The sequence below is a fragment of the Myxine glutinosa genome, chromosome 2 (genome assembly GCF_964187855.1).
Source record: "Myxine glutinosa chromosome 2, kmMyxGlut1.1, whole genome shotgun sequence".
Lineage (NCBI taxonomy): Eukaryota > Metazoa > Chordata > Myxini > Myxiniformes > Myxinidae > Myxine > Myxine glutinosa.
Window position 1 is genome coordinate 62,912,663 of NC_136262.1, and position 22,659 is coordinate 62,935,321.

Below are 22,659 nucleotides of genomic sequence, written 5' to 3' on the forward strand. Positions count from 1 at the left end.
GGTAGAGGAGGCCAAAATGGATGCAGAGGAAAACTCTTATGAAGGAAAAACTGGAAATTTGGAAGGAAGTGGGCTTGAGGTGAAGTTCATGGGAGTAGAAAAGATCACGGTTTTGGATGGGGGATAATCTCAGATGGAGGAGAACAGCTTTGAACACCTGGAGATAAGAATGAGATTGAAGAGAATGTGGAACATGTGCAGTTATTTGGGTTTTTGGGACTTTCACCAGAAGGGGATTGCTGATAAGGGCAGCGGGTGCAAAACCAGAAAGGACAAAGAAGAAGACAGAGTAACCACCAAACTGTCTGTGATGGCAAAGTAATAGTCTATGGACACCGTTTCATGGTGGGAGATTCCAATGAGGTTGAAGGCCTTGGTTTCCATGGTGTCAAATTGAGCAAGGTGTGATGCAGGGGCAGCAGCCCAGAGAGGAGAGCAGTACTCCCTCAATCTGTGAATGAAGGCCTTGTAGGTGGATAGTTCAGGTGTGATAAGGAAGGGCTTTGCACGATCGAGGATACAGTCAGGAAATGGCTTTTTGGAGGTCAACTTTGAAATGTGGTTTGCCCGGGAAAGATAATGGTTGATAGTGAGGCCCAAGAGTTTGAGAGACTCAATCTTTTCAAGAGGATTGTTAAAAAAACAGTAGATGAGGGGGGGGGGGGGGGGGATGGGGGGGGGGTGGGAGGGGGGTGGGTGAGGAGGTTGCCAAGCAGTTCTTTTGGACAGAGAGAGAGAGTGACATTTGTCAGAATTGCGAGACACATTCCAAATGTTTGACTAGCTTCTGATTTAATCAAGGTTTGAAGAGAAGTAAGAGGCTGGTGTCCGCTTATTTGAAGGATGAGGGATGTCACAGCAGAGGGTGGAGTGATCAGCAAATAGACAAAGAGGATTTTCCAGAGAGTCAGAAATTGTTGATGAAAATTAGGAATAGGATGGGGCCGTGACCACTGCCTTGGGGTAATCAAGCCTTGATGGAGAGGAGATTAATGGATTCCATTTAGAGCCATACAGCTACGAGAGTGGAGGAAGTTAGTAATGCAAGAGTGAAGTTGGCCTTTGATGCCATATGCAAACAATTTGGAGAGCAAGTTGGGATGCCAGACTGTATCGAAAACATGATATATGTCTACAAAGACAGCCCTGATCGCATGTCTGACTTTTTGAGGGCCTCATTCAATTGTTGGTGGAGTAAACACAGCATTTCCAAGGTAGAGTGACCTGGTCAGAATCAGAAATGATGATCTGTGATGAGGTAGTTAGAGAAAAGGAAGGATTTTATATCTTCTTCAAAAGTCTGTTTTCAAAAGATGAGTATGAAGAAAGATAAAGATGAAAGATGAAGATGTCTTCCTCAAAAGATGTGATGTCTGTCTTCAGAAGAAGGGACAGGAAAACCCCAAACGACCCCAAACCGTACACTTTTATGTCTTCTTCCAAACTCTCTGCCTATGGAATCCAAGGCAAACTCCACACATGGCTAAACAGACTTCCTTCACTCTCGTAGCCAACGTATGGTTCTCAACAGAATCCTTTAATCTCCTCTCCTTGTTAAGGCTGGAGTGCCTGCCCCAAAGAAGTGCTCTGGGCCCTTTTACCCCTTAAGACTTTCAGACCCTATATACCCATTAAACCTGTTTGACACTTTTGACTCATCAGAGACTTAAGACCACTTTAGACCCCTTACATTCCTTAAGATTTCTTTGATCTTTTTAAACTCATTAGACTCCTATAGAACCTAACTACTGTTTAAATATACCCTTTAGACTGACGTTCCGCAACCTATGGGTCACGACCCAATGTTTGGGTCGCGAAGGATTTTCAATGGGTCACACGATCGTTTCAGAAATCGCAGGAAAAAAACTTTATCGACGATTTACTTCTCCCGACTGAACAGAACAGAGATCGAACGAACGCCGACACAAACTTTGTAGTGTGGACTCTTCTACCGCGCTGTACCGATGTACCGCGCGTGCATCCGGTCAGTCAGATCATACGTTTAGTTTCCGACACGCGAATGTCCATTGCTTTTCATTCGAAAGATTGAGCTGTGAGCGAAAGGTACTCGCCTTGGCTAGAAAGTATCAGCCTGTGTTCCTGAACTATGGGTTCACCTCGAATATCGATAAGCACAATGTTCATCGACCACAGTGTGTGATATGCCTTGACGTGTTGGCCAACGAGTCCCTCAGGCCCCAAAAGCTGAAACGGCACCTCGAGAAGAAACATGGAGACCATGTCAACAAGTCGCGGGAGTTTTTTCTCCGGAAATAATGCGAGATGAACAACGGCAAGTCAGTAATGAGTTCGGCTGTTTTTCCGTTGAAGGGACTGACCGAAGCAAGCTACCTGGTGGTGGAGAAGACAGCCAAAGAAAAGAAACCGTACACTATTGCGGGTAAGTTTTTTTTTTTTTTTTTCGTAAAAGTATTTCACTGCATTGACGGTTTGTAGGTTCATAAAGTAATACATGGTGCTGTAAGTATAGTTAAATTTAGTTTTTCATTTCGTCTTTAGAATATTTATGCGTCAGGTACTTGCTTACTATTACTCGTGCCATGTATACGTTGGTATATCACAACTTCGTAAGTTTTATTGTTTGTTGCAATACAGCCATTCTTAAACTTTGCCTCTTTTTAAAAAGTATGTACAGCAATCACATCGTACATATTGAATTTTTATAATGCCTTGGAACAGCGGTTCTTAACCTGGGGGTCGTGACGTACGCGCATACGCGAACAAAATACTGTATGTGGTATGTACCTTTGTTAGGTTCCTAAAAATGGGCTCAACAAATTGATATGTTATTTATGACCCCTTCATGACCCCCGGAAAACCCCAAACGACCCCCAGGTTAGGAACCGCAGCCTTGGAACAAAATCAAGATTAATCATAAAGTGAAAGAAATGTTCATGTGTTATTTTAATTATCTTGTATTGCAGAGCAACTCATCCTGCCATGCGTCAAGGCGATGTGCAGAGAAGTGCTTGGAGAGACGGCGGCTTCCAAGATAAGCACCATGCCGCTTTCTGCCGACACGATTCGCCGACGGATAATAGACATGGGCGAAGACATCGAGCACCAGCTGTACGCAAACCTTGAGGCCAACAGGTTTGTCATCCAGTTGGACGAGTCACTGGACATCGCACAGAAGGCGTTGATCCTCATCTTTGTTCGTTATTGGCATGGCGATGATTTTATGGAGGATCTTCTGGCAATCTGGCATGTGACGAACTACAGACCAAGACCACGGCCGCAGAAATATTCACAGTCGTCAAAAAACACATCGCATTGCATAGCCTCAGGTGGGAAGACTGTGTTGGCGTTTGTACCGATGGTGCGGCATCGATGACAGGTCGGCGCAGCGGTGTCATTAAGCTCATCCAAGATGTGGCACCAGAGGCAAGCTGGACCCACTGCTTCCTCCACCGCGAGGCATTAGCGGCGAAAGAGATGTCACCTGGACTTGCCGAAGTAATGGATATTGCAGTGAAAACAATCAACCATCTCAGGAAGAGCGCCCTAAATTTGAGGTTGTTTGCAGAGCTGTGTAAGGAGCAAGATGCAAAACACACCACGGTGTTGTATTTTGCAGCTGTTCGCTGGCTCTCCAGAGGAGATGCTTTGGCAAGATTGTATGAACTTCGCGACCAGGTCCTCGCATTCTTGGGGGTGGCTAGGTCAGACCTGGCAGTCTACTACAAAAACAACAAATTCATCGCAACATTGTGTTACGGGGTCCCCCCCTTACCTCTGGTCTCGGTAGACCTCCGAACCCCGAGAGGGTCCTCGGCAGAAAGATGTGTTATCCTTGGTTGAAATCCAGCAAATAATGAAACCCTCAATGGAACCAGCAAATGAAACAGTCAAATCAATAATGCAACCACACCAGGTTATAAACAAACAATAATATATTATAAATCACACACAAAGAGCCATACAACAATGGGGGCAATCACCCCTACTTTCAAATCTTACGATGATATCCTTATCAAGCCCCTTAACCCCAAACTCACGGCACCTCCCCAATGTCTCTGCACCCCTCCAAGGCGAAGTCCCAATGTCCCTCTCTTCCCTCTCTTCCGGTCACGATCCGGATTTCCGGCCACATTTTACCAGGAGCACTTTTAAAACTTTTAACCACAACAACCCTTTCCCTTAAGTCACAATAAGCATAATATCTAGAACCAACAATGATAACAACAACCATAACGAGGGCCGAATCCGTAACAATTGGCATACATGGCCGACATCTTCAACTTGTTGAACAATCTGAACATATCGTTCCAGGGCAAAACGAACAAGCAGGCGAAATCCGTGTTCGTAATGTATGACAAGATAGCGGCGTTCAAGTCAAAGCTGGATCTATGGAAGAGAAGAGTACAGACCAATGATGAATTTGACATGTTCGAAAACCTGGATGATCTGCTCAGCAAGAGTGTTGAGGAACCTGTGGACATTAAGGATGTCATCGTCGAACATCTGGTGAACCTGCGCAAACGATTTGACGAATACTTTCCTGTTGATCCACACGTGAGAAGAAGTGGATCCGAGACCCTAATTCAGTCGACGTTCAGCAGTGCTGCAACTTGTCCAACAGATTGAAAGAGGACTTGATCGACACCGTGTCCGACGGTACACTTGAGACACTGTTCAGGAAGGACAGTTTAGTAAAGTTTTGGCTGACAGTGTCTCATGAGTACCCAGAGATTGCACATCTCACGGTAAAGTTCCTGATGCCATTCACGACGACGTGGATGTGTGAGGCAGGTTTCTCAACGGTGACATATCTGAAGTCCAAGTATCGAAACAAACTGGAGACAGTGGCCCTGTGCGCCAACCTGACAATCGCATTGTCGCCGCTTCAAAGCCGAATCGATGATCTCGTAGCCAATATGCAAAGTCAACCATCGCACTGATGTGGATAATCCACATCTACAATGTTGCTAACAGAACATTTGAATTAGGCTTGTAAGTTTCACTTTCGGGTTTAATCAGTGAAAGTTGTTTATTTAATGTTGTTCATGATAACGGAACATTGAACCTGGATATAAGTTCAGATGCATATCGGGTTTTTTCAGTAAAAGTTATTTTTGTTTTGTTTATCAGTTCATGTTACATTTTAAGTTCATCATCTATTCACGATGAAGATTAAAATAAAGTTCAACACCTAATATCTTGGCGTGTCACTTTAATAATTAAAGTTTGATTCTATTTCACAAAAGATACACCGCCAATGAATGTTGTGAGATTCATCTTCATCTTCATCATCTTCTTCATCTTCATCATCATCTTCATCTTCTTCATTAAATCTTCATCCAGATTCATCGTAGGGGCGGAATCATCTCTTCCGAAGCTGCTAATAAGGCAGGGAGTTTACGCCTGATTGGCTGACAATAATATCAAGTGGGCGGTGTCTGTGATCGAAGTCGCTGCTCATTCTCAAGGGGGGCGTGGTCTCTCGCTCTCTCTCTCTCCTCATGGTCGTGGAGATCCGTACAAAATAACAACAAAATAAGGACAGTGTTTGCTATGATTGTCGTCACTTTGTTTTATTGTTCAATTACGAGTTGTACTGCTGTACAAAGATGATGAACCGAACCCTTACCAAGATATTAACGTCATAAGCAATTGATATTTCCGTGAAGGTTTGTAGGGTGGGGGGTTCGATGGGTCGCGACTGCATGCCTGGGTTTTTTATTGGGTCCTGTGCTAAAAAGGTTGCGGAACGCAGCTTTAGACCTTTAGAACCCTTATAGACCGTTTTGAAAATCTTTACCCTCTTAGACCCTCGATGGGTCACGACTGCATGCCTGGGTTTTTTATTGAGTCCTGGGCTAAAAAGGTTGCGGAACGCAGCTTTAGACCTTGAGAACCCTTATAGACCGTTTTGAAAATCTTTACCCTCTTAGACCCTCGATGGGTCGCGACTGCATGCCTGGGTTTTTTATTGAGTCCTGGGCTAAAAAGGTTGCGGAACGCAGCTTTAGACCTTTAGAACCCTTATAGACCGTTTTGAAAATCTTTACCCTCTTAGACCCTCGATGGGTCGCGACTGCATGCCTGGGTTTTTTATTGAGTCCTGGGCTAAAAAGGTTGCGGAACGCAGCTTTAGACCTTTAGAACCCTTATAGACCGTTTTGAAAATCTTTACCCTCTTAGACCCTCCAGACCTTTACAACCTTTAGACATCTTTCCACACAGCGCACAAACATCAAAAGTCTTCTTGCAATATATAACAGACTATACATTTTTTAACAATGGCAAACTCCAACCAGCCATAGTTCGTGACAACCGTCGGCACAGACAGATTTATCACTCTGCTAGTATTATCGAAACATACATTTAATACTTTTATTGTTACTTCTACTTTTCATCTCAATTCTTCAAGATCGACAAACACACAAACCCATCACCAAAATTCATGGTGGTAGGTCCATAGATAAGCTTGGTAGAGAGTTTCTCCATCTGACTTCCCATTTCTATATTTTTATTTCCCTCTTTCTCGCACTCTAGCCGTTACTATCACAATAAAATTATTGTTTGGTGAAGTTGTCACAAGAAAATCGAGTAAAACTGAAAACGACGGCACAGACAGCATTTGCCTGAGTACCACGATAGCATTGGTTAAGCCGCTGTCACACCTTGACGTTTTAGCCAGCGTATGCCGACGTATGAAAAATTTGGCTACGTTAAGAGCACGCTGAAGCACGCTGGCATACGTCGTAGTACGCCGAGCTCGTCGACAAATTTTGTGCATGCACAAAATTTGTCGACGTATGCCAGCGTATGACTCACACCAGCACTCAATTTTGATACGTCGGCATACGCTGGCTAAATCGTCAAGGTGTGACAGGGGCTTTACATTTGAGGCTGCCATCTTGTTAAACGATGCCGACACTCCGTTCTGCTGGAGTGCTTGCTTGAGAATTTTGTTAATCAAGCAAGCCGCTTCGCAAGCGGTAAGCAAGCTGCTTGCTAATCGGACACACCCTTGGTTTGGAAATTAATCCTTGTGAAGAAGTAGAGGAATAGATCAAGGTGAAGAAGAAGAACATGTGGAGTGCTCAAGATGGAGAAATAAGGAAGGTGAAGCAGTTTGAAATGTATTTAAAAGCTTTCGAAGGAAGAATTGTTTCATTCAAGGAAGATTCATTTTGGAGATATTGAGAAAAGGAAGATATAAAGAATGTAGTACAGGAAATACAGGCAGAAGGAAATACAAACAGATTGAAAATCGTGTTTTGAAGTGAAAATAAAGTTTTTTGGTTTTTTCTGGAAGCAAGGAGCTGGGCTCGGATAAAGTTGAGGTGGAGGCTGAAGGAACAACATTTGGGGAAAAGAAGCAAAACGAGGAACATGGCTTCAAAACGGACAGACTTTGCACACTGGACCCATCACAGGTGTGGGTCTGAGCAAGCACAAATGCGAATTCGACAATACAGCACAAGATTCAATTTAACATGGAAAACTGGACAAAAACACAAACAGCAACACAGGGATGAAACTAGAACGGCACTCAGTAGAGATCATACCTCCACCTGGTTGGCCATATCACTCAATGGTGAAGAATCACTTAAAAAATCATACTAGCCGGATCCGGATCCGGATCTTCACCAAAATTGAATCAATTCTTCCTTGTCACACACACAGCCTGTCCAACAAGTTTCGTCCGAATCTGTCCATAACTTTTTGAGATATCCTGCTATGTATCGTTTTTGCCCGATCTCCCAATAGTGAAGAATCACTTAGAAAATTCTAATAGCCGGATCCGAATCCTGATCTTCACCAAAATCTAATCATTTCGTCCTTGTCACATACGCTACATCTCTGACAAATTTCGTCCAAATCCGTCCATAACCTTTTGAGATATTTTGTTCACAAACGGGCAGACAGACAGACAGACAGACAGACAGACGACAGGGGTGAACACATAACCTCCATCCACCTTTGGTGGCGAAGGTAAATATAATAGTCCGTGGGCTGAGTAGGGTTTACATGCACCCCCCCCACAACTTAACTTCCCGGGTATGTCCATGTACCCCCCACCCTAGGGGTTAGGAAAAACCATGTTAACAGAAAAAAAACTCATTCCCAAGGTACCTCCCACGCATATTTTGATGTTACCCCCCCCCCCCCCCTGTGTCAGTGATTTCCGAAATTTAGGGGTAGGCGAAATTCAAATGGCCATAACTTTTTACCTAGTCATCCTATGGTTGCATATGACCCCTCAAAATGTTTGTCCTGGGACACTCTTTACAATGATATGTGTTATATGCAAATTAGGTCACTAATGAGGTCACCAGAGGTCGAACTATGAGGGAATGAGTTTTTTTTTCTGTTAACATGGTTTTTCCTAACCCCTAGGGTGGGGGGTACATGGACATACCCGGGAAGTTAAGTTGTGGGGGGGGGGGGGGGGGGGGGGTGCATGTAAACCCTACTCAGCCCACGGACTATAACAGAAAGACACGATGGATCTGGTCCAAGAAAATTAGCTTGCATGAAATGGAAAGGGCGATTCAATGAAATGGAAAGAGCGAAAGAACAAAGGTTGCAGATTCAAGAAATGGAAGGATTAAATGGAAAGAGGATTGAAGCAACACATGCAGCAGATCCCAAACTGGAAGATAAAGGACTTCCAAGGTTAATCGTATCGGGAAGCAGATGCTCAACAATGTAGAAAGAAGGGACTTTTTTGAGGCGTAAAAAGGAAATAGGTCCTAATGACAAAGCTGATCACTTACGTCCATGAGTGCAGCATTGATGTAATTACTGCTGTCTCCATCAAGCGTGAGCAGAAATGGCAAACAGCGGTCTGGAGGCAATGCTTCTTGCTGCCGGTTTTTGTTGCTGTTCCGAGGCAGCAATGCGATGCTGCAATCATCAGGCCTAAGTGCTGCCGTCACAGTTGTCAATGTCTGCCATATTAAATGAGAAAGAAGATTTAAAAAAACATTTGGATCATACGCCATGTTTTTTTTTTTAAAGTGCTTTCAGGATGTACAGATATTAACACCGTGGGATCATTAACGGATACGTCTATCTGAGGGATAGGGAACTCATTGAAGCAACGTCGTGCCTGCGGAACACCAATCCGAAGTTTATAGTCAGGCCGGGAATCAAACTCAGACGAGAAAGCCAAAAAAGTACCATCCTGTTGGGCTGATTTACAAATAGCAAATACAATGTAAACTTGTTATCAGACCTTTCCCACATTGCCTTAGCGAGGAAAACATCAATCTCCTGCTCTACACAGATGGAAGGAAGACAATGTGATGATAGGAAAAAAGAATTCCTAAAAATAGGGGAACCATAACCTTGAATTCAATGAGATATGTCGATGCAGGAGACGTGGATAATGTCACCGTGTTTGTCATACGAATCTGCTGATGTTATGAAAAGGAAAGAAGTTTTCATGAAGACGGTACACACACAATTGGTATGTCGGTTAGAATTGAATTATTCTTGGATAAAACAGACGGACATGAAATGATGATGAAAATTTCCAAGGAACATTTTTCCGCTTTTCATTTTGTGTCCCTTCCAAAGCCTTGAAGATAATTGGAATCCCACGAGCAGGACAGATATTAGAGCTTCTCGGTCTTACATCATAGCGAGGTTGGTGACCTCGCCGTTCAGCAAACTCTGTTCGGGCCTTGTGCTCTGGTACTTTCTTTGTAATCTCGGTCCCTGAGAACTCACACCTTCAATAGTCAAAACTCCAACGTTCGAGTTCTACATCGACAGATAAACGTTCCCGTGTTCTCGTTATTTCCTCTCCCACCTACCGATACCGGTTTTGAACTTTAAAATTTTTTCCATGAACGCTTGAGTTTCCTTTTCAGGTTCCCTCCTCTCTCTCTTTTCCTGTTTGTTCATTCCCCATGTTTATTGTGTCCAACTGCAGCCCTATTGCCGCACTCGGTTTCATGCTATTTTAACCCCTGCCATCCCACTCTTCCATGATGCTCGATCTTGTATACGAATAGAAAGCTCTACGAAGAGGTTGGAATGCTGTTTGCATTAAATGAGCGCATAATAAGGTTCCACAAGCAGTCCAGGATCAGCTGGTTCAGTTCGACGTTGATTCAAGATAAAAAGTTAGTGTATTTGGAACCAGACAGCATCGTCTAATCTTGTCGAAAAAAAACCTATTGGATGCCATTCATCACATTCTCGCAAACTCGAACAGGAGATGATCCATTTTGCAATCTCAAAGCATCCTCAATAAAGTTTCATTTGCCCATAAATTCATTTCAGTCAATTATTCTTGAGACATGGTTTCAATGGCTGTCCATTTAATCAGGAATCCTAATTGCGTCCGTGCCCAAAGTTGTGTTACATTTGTCATTGTAACATTAGTCAGGTTCACAATGTTTTTTCGTTCAAAATTTTGGTAGATTAGCAAAACTATACATTTTTGGAATATTCAGAGCATGAGGAATCCAAAAATTAATGTTTACATTTGCGTAGACACCTTTGCGAAAATGACACTCACAGTGATGAAGATCTGTAAAAGCATATTCCTGGACGGTATAGACCTCGTAGATCCTGTGTATAGGACTTATAGTTCAATCTGATACTACCTATAACTTCCTATAACAACTTATAACTTCAAAGGACTTGCAATATCATGTATTATGTAATACAGTTATATCACAAATATAAAGACAATGGTTTTCAATTACCTTTGTTTGTTGCTTTTCTATAATCCTGAGCACTATTTTGAGGCCTTTATTGGATTCCTTGACCCAGAAAACATAGGATTAGCATATTTAATTAAGTCTCTAGGTTGACTAGAAGCCGAGATCGCGCAAAATATGTATTTTATGGCGGCCATTTTCAAAATCCAAAATGGCGGCCATGCAGGTGTCTGTGCAAATGCCAACATTGATTTTCGGATTCGTCATGCCCTGAATTTTCCAAAAATGTATAGTTTTGCTAATCTCCAAAAATTTTGAACGAAATTATATTTGTTGACATAGTGAACCTGACTGCAGGCAAGATTTCCTCTCAATACTTGAAATTCCATTTGGCATTGTGAAAATACGTTCTTAAAGGTCCTTTTATGTTCTTAACAACCAAATAGCCGATATCCATATTGAGTTTTTCCCAGGCTGTGAGATTCGTCAAGACCAAGCGTCTTCGAGCTATCTGTCCGGGATTCGAACCCCGGCCCAGATACAAATTGCCATCCTGGTGTTTCACATACAGAGTGAGGCGTCATAATGTGCGAGACATCCATCGGAAAGGCATGAAAACTGAGCTTGCCATCTGCTAGCATTAGTTGGTAGACATTATAGATCCCAAGGTGTCCTTCGCGAAGAGTAGATGAGCTATCGCCGACACCATGGCCAAATTACAACTCCTGTAACCTTCAGTGGAACGCCAGGCCAGATGTAGGCCACCCGGTCGGTGAAATACTTGGGCGAGAAACCTTTCCCGGCAGACTCCTCTATTAATGTGGGGAAATTGGCGCCGTTAAAGAAGTCGCAGATAATGTTGTTTTCACAACCGAATGGCCTATCCAATATGCACTCTTCAGGTTTGCAAACATTCGCAAACAATGGAGATAGATTTGTGACACTCGAGAGCATTACAGACGGAATCCTGTAATTTTCAGAGGGCATGTAGATGGGCCTTGGAATCTTCGAACAAACACAATGTGTACACTTCACAACCCACCAATTATAGAGCACGACAAGAACGCAATGAAAGTGGCACGCAGGTGCCATTTCAAAGGTGGTGCCTGGTGTGATCAAATAGCGCCACGCTTACAAGCTTCGAATGCGACAAATTTGTGATTGAAATTGACAAAGGTGGTGCTTCGGTCAATAAACATTACGCTTTATGTCGGATTAAGTGCAAGTCCGTGGCATTTACGAAGCAGTAAAAGAAGGTGTGAGCAAACGCTCGTTTGACAACCGAAGTAACATCAATAATGTAACACCCAGTCATGGGAAAAAGCAGACATTAGGCGAACATTGCTTGGTTTCCTTGGCCACGCAGATGTAGACAAATAGCATGTTTTGCTGCTATGTGTACGGGGGATAGTTTCTGTAAACAGATTTCTCTTTGGAAATTTTGTCCGTGGCAATTTTCTGGCCTCTCGGGTCGACTCAAGGGAGAAAGCTCTCGGGTTATAAACCGCTTCGCTTGTTCATCCCTGCAGAAAATGAGGGTAAAGCACTTTGCATGACGCACTTTGTTTACAGGAGTAGCCAAGAATTTGCTTTTATCTGCCATTTTCCCGAGAGTCGTTGCTTTGTTTTCAGTACCTGTGGAGGTACAGTGCTTTGAAAAGCTTCGCCGAGCAACTTGAGTCTGGTTTTGCTGCCTATAGCCCTTGAAGGCATTGTCTCCTTCGCTCTATTTTTCTGAACCATTCAGCCCCTACCACTATCCCCATGGCAGCTGCAAATTATTTCTGCAGCCTCGAGGCGAAGGCAACTTCGTGCATCAACACCGAGGTTGTCAATTTTTAAACTCGGTCTCAGAGCACCTTATCAATGATTTAGCAACGGCAGTGTGAGATGGACAGGTAATATACCATCAATATGAATTACTTTGCAACCTTCGCTCATTTTGAAGGAGCGGCCTGTGTACTGGTGACCTTAATTGCTTGTGCATGGAGGCTCTGCTGGTGCCATGTGGCTTGCAGGCTCACTCCGGAATCACATGACGCTGTTTAAGCATGTCATCTAAAATTTCACAGACACAGTCGCTGCACCCTGCATACCACCTCCCCTTACCTTTCCACCCAGGAAGTAAAAAACAAAAAAAAAGTTTCAGAATTGTCTTGAACAGTTTTGTTCATTGTTGGCCATAATTACCTGTGCCACTTAAAGCGGACGGAGGTTTTGTTTCCACCCATGTTTGTCCATCTCTGTCTGTTTGTCTGTCTGTTAAGCAGGATATCTCAGAAAGTTATGGACGGATTTGAATGAAACTTGGTCGACAGGTTGGGTATGCTACAAAGACGAATTTATTTAATTTTGGTGAAGATCTGGATCCGTAAGATTGAAAAACGTTTTAAAAGTGATTCTTCACCATTGAGAGATAGGACCAAAATGAAAATGATATAGAATGATATTTCAAAAAGTTGTGCACTGGTGATTACAAAACTTGGTTGATGAGTTGGGTAGGTGATAAGAACAAGCCGATTGGATTTTGGCTCAGGTCCGAATCCAGATCCGGCCTATCAGTGGGATACAAAACTTAAACTGTTCAGCCTGGCGGAGGTATGCGCTCTACCGAGTGTCGTTCTAGTTCGTACTTTGCAAAGCTGGTTGAGTGCTTTCATGTGTGCTTTTGTGCTGGTTTGTGTGTCTTTGTCTGGGTTGCATTTGGATCTGTTGCTGTTTTCTCTCCTTCCCCTTTTTCTGTTCATTCATTAGCCTGATTGTTGCCTCACTGCCACACCATCTCTCTGTTGCCATTTTCTCATCAGCCACTTTGCTCTTCCTTGAGCTTCAACTTTGTAGAAAAAAAATGCAGATGGATTATCCATTGTTCAGAAAAGAATATATAAAAGCACAACCAACCAACAAATAGTAGTAAGCACTACTTTACCGATTTTGTAACAAAAAAGGATGGGGTAGACCTCGTCTCAGGCGACCTTTAAAACCAAACAACGGGCTTCCTCAGGCCCTTAGTCCAAGCTCTGGAACATGGCTTGGTTTTATTCCTGAGCCACGTACCAGAGTCGGGGCAAAGGGATTATTGAGTGTCCAAACTGAGTGAAACACATTCAGGACAGAGTGCTGATTTGCATCTTTCCCCCAACCGCCTTTATTAAAACTCTTTGGCTGTTCTTTTTACCATGGGCATGATGTTTCCGTAGCAGGTGACAGATGCTGATTAAAATTTGAGTGGCAATGGTGATGACGGCACAGAAATTCTTGTCACCACAACAGCTAAAAGGTGAATTATTAAATAAATGTTTTTTTAATACGAGATTGAGCCTCATGGAAAAGAGCGTAAAAAGGTAATGAATTGACATTGGGGCCGTGGAGCCACATTCAGACATGACAAGCATGGTATGAATGGACAGGACAGAGAACGGGAGGATGAGTGGAAACACAGTAAACTGCAAGTCAGAGGGTTGTGTTGGGTAGGGTACTGGAGGTAAAAAAAAGTTTGATAATAGGGATGAGGGATGGGGTGATATGGTAGTGCACCACTTGTATGAAGCCCTGGAGAGACAGTGGGAATGAACAGCTGATGCAAAGGTGGTTCCACAATTGAGAGAAAAAAGGAACAAAAGAAAGGAGGTGGGCAGTAAACCTGGATTTTGGGAGTTTCCCCAGGATGGGTGGGGAGTAGGTGGATACAAGTGGGAGGGGTGTCTGGAAGAACACGTGGTCCTGGAAGAAAGTCAAAAGACTGAGAGAAAGAGAGCAAAGGGGTCTGGAGAGCAAAAACAGAGACCACCGACCTGTCTATGATCTGAGAGCAATGGGCCGTGTGCTTCGGCCTAATGATTTTGTACTAAGCACCACTCAGTCTTGTTGAATGAAATCAGGAAATGCTAATACATTTGAGAGGTTTCGATTCCACAGAAAACAGGAGTGCTGGATCAGTAGAAAGTGACACAGCTCCCATGCACCTGTCAGTGGAATTGGCAAGACACATTTTGAAGAGTCATCTGCAAGAAGGACGAGGGGGTTTCCAGAGCATCGGATAGGTTGTTCATGCAGATGCCGAACAAGATTGGGCCCCGAGACACAGTCATGAAGCACTCAAATCTCAATTGAGAAAGGAGAGGAGATGTGTCATTGATAGTAAAGTAGTGACTGCGTGATTGGAGGAAATGATAAAGCAGGTATGAAGGGGGCTTGTATGCCTTCGGCAGTGAGCTTGAAAGGTAGAGGACGATGTTGAGAGCCTGAAATATGTCCAGGGAGATTGTCTCGATTTATACTTTGAAGTTTAGGGCCTCCGACCTTTGTGGAGAGAGAAGCAGCAACCTGTCTGCAGTTGAATGACAGGGACAGGATTCAAACTGATGTTTTGTGATCAGGCTGTGTGAAAAGAGGAGACTTTGTGTCAACAGCAATGATGGGTTCCATAATTTGATTGCAATTGGAAGTAAGCTTACTGGTATATAGCTGATAGGATCTGATTCTGCACCATTACTGTGAAATGGAGTGATGTTGGCAGACTTCCAACAGAAGGTGGTGAAGGGACAGGCTGAAGAGTGCAGACAAAGGGGAAAACAAGCAGGATTTGAGAACAGGGTCATTGATGCCATCTGGGCCCATTGCTGATGAAGAGTTGAAGCTGGATGGAACTTTCTTTACCTTCTCAGGTGTGAAATAGAGTCAAGATGGCAGTCGTTATGAGTGGTATGGTTGGGACAGAGTGGTATGGTTGTGACAGAGTGGGTTGGGTTGGATAAATGAGATGTGGAGTTTAATACGGAGTTGAAATATGTCCAATAGGCAGAAAACAATTTACAGATTATTTAATCCTACACTGGGAGGATGTGGAATGGGACTTTGGGAACACAGAGAGGGGGCAGGATGCTGGGGATGTATAAAGGGGGTGGGACGCTGGGGAAGAAAAAATGGCGTGGGGGGCAGGGGAAGCAGAAATGGGGTGGGACGCTCAATAAGCAGAGAGGGACCAGGATGCTGGGGATGTGAAGAGGGGGCGGGATGCTGGAGAAGTGGAGAAGGGCTGGGACGCGAGGGAAGTAGAAAGGGGGCAGAATGCTGGGAAAGCAGGAAGGGACGGGATGCTGGTGAAGCAGAAATGGGATGGGATGCTGAGGAAGCAGAAAGGGGTGTGGGGCACTGGGGAAGGAGAAAGGGGGTGAGGAAAAGTTGGAGGGGTATGGGGTCGAGGGACACATAGTGGGGGAATTTGGAGTGGATGAAGAGGAACCGGGTGTGAATATGACTTGGGGGAGGGCATTGATGTGAGGGGGTTTGTCAACATAGATCCACACAATACAAAAAATGTTAGATTTAAGGATTGCAAGGGCAGTGAGATGAAGACAGACATCAGGATTAGGATGGTAATGATGATTAAAGGCACAAAGAAAGACAGCACCATATGAACATGATGGTGGAAGAGACATGAGTTTACAGGTCTCTTAAAAATGGAAAGAAGGGGGAATGGAAAGCATAATGTGCAAAAGGTGTTTGGAATGAAGTTAAGTATGTGGGAACATTAAACACAAAAACATAAAATCGTTTATAACTTGAAGTGGGGATGAGGGATGTTAAACAAGCACAGGAATTGCAGTACTGGAAACATCCATCATGGACTATACCATTAAAAGTATGACTCACATGACGCATCTTTGTTCACTGAAACAATGACAAATTATAATGTCGGAAAATAAATCACCATTTCACTTAAATGTCATCACAGTGACAAGATGCGATCCTGCCAAGAAATGAAAAGCATAGAAAAGCAGAAAGAGACATATAAATCGATCCCATCCGGCCTCGGAGAAAAAGATGATCGGGCATTCATTCGAAGAGCTTCAAGGTGTTTTTTTAAAGGGTGGACCAGGAATAGATTCTGACAAAATTGGATCTAACTATAATGTGAGCTTGAGGCTTGCAGGTAGGGGATAAGGAGGAGAGGATGAATCATGGAGTGCACCGCCTTTCAAAGTAGGTGTAAATATGGCTATCCCGTATTCCAACACAGGCTTGTGGATATCAAGGATCCTCAGGTAACATCTGAGGAAGCCATTTGCACCTGTGTTCTATTCCTCATTCTTACCTATAGCCAGTGAATAGCCACATCCACAAGAGTGTTGTAACCAGCAGTCAGCATTGGATATTAAAGAAATAAAGAACGAGAACGGTACTCTTCGACGTCGAGACGTCGACTGATATGCCTCCATCCATATTATTACATCATTATACATACCTGTACCAAGTTTGATTCAAATCCCTTCAACTGTTTGCAAGTATTGCTTTTTTAACCTGACATGACCTCTGACCCTTGATTCAGCAATCTAATCAGTTCATCTTTTTATCATATTCATATTATGATCGTTTTTTAATGATTTTTTTCAAAATAAAAAATAAAAAAAGTTTCGGGTCGGGTGTGTTTCGTAGGGTCGGGCGGGGACGATCACCAACTCTTTTTTTTAATCTGGCCTAATGTATACTTATACCAAGTTTGGTCAAAATCCCATCACTGGTTCACAAGTTAGCGCAGTAACATAATTTTTTACATGACGGGACTTCTGACCTTTGACCTCTTGACCACTTAATCTAATCTGTTTATCATTACATCATTTATAATACGTGTACCAACTTTGACTTTCTTTTCCTTCAGGAATTCTTAAGTTATCTGGGTAACAAAAACCTATTACAGACTCTGGCTAACCTTTGCCCTCTTGATTCTCAAATTAAATCACTTCATCTTTGTATCATAATATATACTTGTACCAAGTTTGGTCAAAATCCCATCACTGGTTCACCAATTAGTTGGCAACAGATTTTTTTTTAACCTGACTTGACCTCTGACCTTTGACTCCATGACCCAAAAACCTAATCAGTTTATCTTTACATTATTATACATACCTGCGACAAACTTTGACTGATATCCATCCCTTCAGCCTTTCTCAAGTTATAACACTATTACAGACTATGACCTTTGACCCCAAAATCAAATCAGTTCATCTTTTCATCATAGTACATACTTGTACCAACTTTGGTCAAAATCCCATCACTGGTTCACAAGTTATCACGGCAACAGGATATTTACCTAATATGACCACTGACCTTTGACCTCATGACCCCAAAATATAATCAGTTCATCTTTAATTAATTATACATACCTGCACCAAGTTTGATTCAGATCCCTTCAGCCTTTCTCAAGTTATTATGGCAATGAAAACCTATCATGGACGGACGAACAGTCGGACAGTCAGACGGATGGACAGGTGGACGGACATCCCGAAAACACAATGCCTCCCGCAACATCGTCGGCAGAAGCATAAAAAAGAGACTGCATCGGTCTCTTAAATCATATGACTCCAGAATAACAGAACAGCTCTCTACTCCACACAAACCATGACTGCAGCATAACTTTAAGCAGTAATCAATTATTGATTGCCGATGGATTAAAATAAAACGAAGACTGTGCATGCAATTGCGAGGATTAAAAGTTCTTTGCAGCCATGAAAAAAACAAAACTATTTGCAGCAGCAAAAAAAAACAAAAAAAAACAAAAAAAAAAAACATAGGCATGCTCATTGAACATAATTCGGAATGTGCTGCTTTTCCATCATATAGCCATCATCATATTTCGTTCGATTCGATTTTCTTTTTCTTCGAGTCCATCCTCACCAAGTCAGCTCTTTTAAACCATTGCTGTTTCTAAACCGAGGATTATTGACTTATTTACTTTTATTTTGCCTCGTTCAAATTTGGCTTTTATACTTTGGATGGCAGGGCAGAGGTCCTGAAAGGGACACAATCATGAAATTTTTTGAAGAGATATGTTTTTGAGGATGATATCCCTGACCCATTAACACGAAAATATATTTGGGAGAATAATTATCCGGTTAATCATGTTTTAAAATCGAACTATTTTCACTTCCGTTATGCAAATGAGCTACTTCCGTCGATTCGCGTGACATCACGGGTGCACAACTCATTGATGGTAATGCACGTCTTCGTTTCATCACAAGTTATTTGAGCGTTCAAGATGCCGATGTGTCAAGCTTTTAACTGTTACAATCGACGAAAAATTTGCTCACAGAACTCAGAAGTCGTTTTTTTTGCATCTCTGACGCACAAAAAGATTGTCAACGATCATGTGCTTTGTGGTTGAAAAAACTAGAAACTAGGAGTTGTACCCCCATGACGTCACGAGAATCGACGGAAGTAGCTCATTTGCATAACAAAAGTGAAGATAGTCCCGATTTCAAAATACGATTATCCGGCTTATTATTATCACCCCCAATTTTTTTTTTGTACTAATATATCAAGGATGTCATCTAAAATATATCTCTTCCAAAATTCACAATTGTCTCTAATATTGTTACGTGGAAAGAGGAGGGGGAAGGCGTCCATAGTTAGACCGTGTAAGTGCAGCATGGTCTGTGTGTTTCGAGTAGCAGTTAGATTGACATGTAATACTTGTAATAGGGACCTGTTAGGTTAAGTTGTTTTTTTACACATGACGCTGAGGAGGCAGCGTATGTAATTTATAGACAGAGTAGACCTTATAAAATGTGGGCATGAACATCTCATGGTAGGTGGGCCTAGAAGGCGAGAACTTGTCATGGGAGACTTCAAGAACTTCTCATCTGTGTGGCCATCACAATCTGTCTGTCCATTGTGTGTTAGCCATGGTGGGGTAATGTGCCATGGAGACGGAAGTGCCATCCTGCCTTTACTTTTTTATAGGCGCTAGGCAGATGGCCGGAGCAGAGAACTCCGCCCAAGAATAGGGGACTCCGCCCATGGGGAGGAAATCGGGAGAGAGACCACTTGAGGAAGGAGGAGAACAAGAGAGGTGTGGATAAGATAAAGAGGCCTGGTTGTTGAGGTTGAGCACAAATCCTTGTGTGGAAGGAGGCCAACCTTGAAGGACAGAGGGCCCCACGAGACGTGTTGGAGGAGATGGATCATCGCTGGATTCTACACCAGGAACATTTTCATTGTGCTCGTGTTGGTCCCCTTCAGAATCGTCCCACACCTGGTCCCCGAAGTGATCTGTTTTGAACCTGCGTTCACCCTACGCATCAGATAAAGGAACTCTCGCCTTCAACGGTTTTGTTGTATAAGTGTGATCTGTGGCGCTTAGTGGGTTAGTTATATATTTTATTTCCAATCGTTGTACATACAGTATAAGTTTGAATATTTCCATTTACCTCTGTGTTTATTTCACTCGCATGGTTCATTCCTTTTTTGTTTGTAGCGTCTTGCTACCCTCTTCCCTGTTTACTTAACAAATAAACCCTTTAAACGGTAAGAAACGTGTTCAGCTATCTGTTTCCGTTTGCCGCCATTAATTCGGTCCAATGGAAGTTTATTGGTGAACAGTAAAGTTATATTGAAGTGCGGTGCTATGCGCACGACTTGTTTGCCAAGAAGATAAGCAACAACGCGGGTAACCAAATAGAGTCTTTATTCCAAAGCTCAACTATAGCACTGAGGTGCTCGGGGCTGCGCGCACCATGTATATCCCGAGGCCACGCCTACCCCTCGGGCGTGGCCGGCACCCTCTTGGTGCGCGGAATGATGTCACCACGCCAGCGAGCCATCGTGTCCGCCACAATATGTCAATTAAATAAATGCTGTAAAATAAAAGATCGTTCGGCCCATCATCAAGTCTAACTCAGCGCTGAGGTTCCTGGGTAATGTCGGAGTTTACGGGCGTAAACTGGATTGGTATCTGCCTTCAAACCAACTGCCTTGACGAATGCTTTGTCGAGTCTTACAGGTAGAGCAGTACCATGTCTTCCCGTCTGATACATCACCACGAATAATAAAACCACAATGGACATTACATCGAGGGCAAATACAATAATTCTTGATGAGTCTGCGACGTGCACACCACTTAATAATGTCAGGTATTAGAGCCAAAGAAGTGATATTATGATCCTCCATATCATGATCCCCCATATCCTCCATACATGATCCTCCATTGATATTAATTTTTTTTTTAAATATTGATCCGTTCAGTTTGAGCACTCAGTTATGGCAGGCGGTCGTCCCCCAGCTCCTCGTTTTATTGTGCCACAAGATGAAATTTTAGATGATAACGCTATGGTCGCGGAGGATCATAATATCACTTCTTTGGCTCTAATACCTGACATTATTAAGTGGTGTGCACGTCGCAGACTCATCAAGAATTATTGTATTTGCCCTCGATGTAATGTCCATTGTGGTTTTATTACTCGTGGTGATGTATCAGACGGGAAGACATGGTACTGCTCTACCTGTAAGACTCGACAAAGCATTCGTCAAGGCAGTTGGTTTGAAGGCAGTCACCTATCCAGTTTATGCCCGTAAACTCCGACATTACAACCACCTATCCAGTTTACGCCCGTAAACTCCGACATTACCGGTTCCTGTTTTAACGGAAGCTTCAGGCATGACAATTTTTTTTTCAGACGTTTTCCTTTCTTTCTTCTTCACTGTCCACGTCTCACTTCCATATATTGCAACTGCAAATACCAAAGCATCAACAGTCTCCTCTAGGTTTGTATTGTCACATCTTTGTCTTTTTAGATCTTTGTCAATCCTAACATTGTTGTTCTCCCCAACACTAACCATCTCTATCAATTTCTCCTCCACATTCTGCACTCACTTCAATCTCAGAACCCAGTAGAATGAAACTTTTCACTACTTCCACTTGATTGATTCCCATTCTGAACACGTCTTCTTAGTTCATACGATTTTAGTCTTTTTTAGGTTTAAATAAAGACCAGCCTTTTCACTTTCCTTCTTCACTGTCTGCAGCAGTTTCATCAAGTCTTCTTTACTTTCTGCCAACAGAATGGTATCGTCAGCCTACCTTAGGTTGTTGATACATCTTCCTCCAATCCTGACTCCAACCTCCATGTCATCCAAGTTTGATTTACTCATGATGTACTATCAATAAAGATTGATCAAGTATGGGGAAAGAATGAATGTTTTTTTGTTTTTTTTGTTTTTTTTGTATACTGAATCGAGGCTCGTGGAAGAGCTAACATTTATTTCACAAACAAATCAACCAGACAAACAAAATATACAAAAAGAGGGAGCGGAAGACAAGATGGGGAGAGAAGGGGAAGCACACAACCACAACATTAGAGATCAGGGAGAAGTGTGGGAGGGAGAGGGCTTGGGGGGAGGAGGCGTGGGAAGGGGGAGGGGGGGGGGGGGGAGAGGTATAAAACACAAGGGGACCGAAATTAGCGGGGGTAGAAAAGATCAAGGTTTTGGATGGGGCAGGATAAGAGATGGTGGTGAACAGCTGTTTTAAAGACCTGGAGGGTGGAGTGGGATTGAAGAGAGTGAGGGAGTTTGTTCCAGAGGCGGGAGAAAAGAGGAATGAAGGAGTGAAGGTGAGCAGAAAGTCTTGATTTTGGCAGTTTAACCATAAGAGGGTTGCAGGCAGATCTTGTGCGACCTGTAGGAATATTTGGGGGACAGAGCCCAGAGAGAGCTGGGGGGGCAAGGCCAGAGAGGAGTCGGTAGAAGATGGAAAGACCACCAACCTGCCTGCGGTGAGTGAGTGAAAGGCCCTTGGAGTTAGCTTCATCGCGGGAGATTCCAATGATTCTGAACGCTTTGGTTTCAACAGCGTGAAGACGAGCTAGGTGTGAGGCAGGAGCACCAGACCAGAGGGGAGAGCAGTATTCCATAGAGCTGCGGATGAAAGCCTTGTATGTGGTGAGGAGCTCAGGTGTGCCAAGGAAGGACTTCGCACGACGGAGGATGCCCAGTCGGCGACTGGCTTTGGAGGCCAGATTTGAAATGTGGTTTTCCCAGGAGGAACACTGTTTCAAACACTGTTTCACCCTTTTTCAAACTCCAAACCATTCTCTCTCCATACTCTGTTCTTACTGTATGCTGTATCTACTTGTTGAGTGACAGGTTTCTTATCAGACATATCGGTGGTCCGACATCCCCATTTCGCTCAGCATAATCCACAAATTCATGATCAACATGAGAAAAGGCTTTG

General features: G+C 43.2%; 1 protein-coding gene across 1 annotated transcript in view; it reads right to left on the reverse strand.

Moving 5' to 3' along the window:
- Window positions 1–22,659, reverse strand: part of PTPRK (protein tyrosine phosphatase receptor type K) — a 455,725-nt gene that overhangs the window by 40,061 nt on the left and 393,005 nt on the right. The window contains exon 28 of the mRNA XM_078772597.1: window positions 8,751–8,924. Coding sequence (XP_078628723.1) covers window positions 8,751–8,924 — 174 coding nt within the window. The remainder of the gene's footprint in view (window positions 1–8,750; window positions 8,925–22,659) is intronic.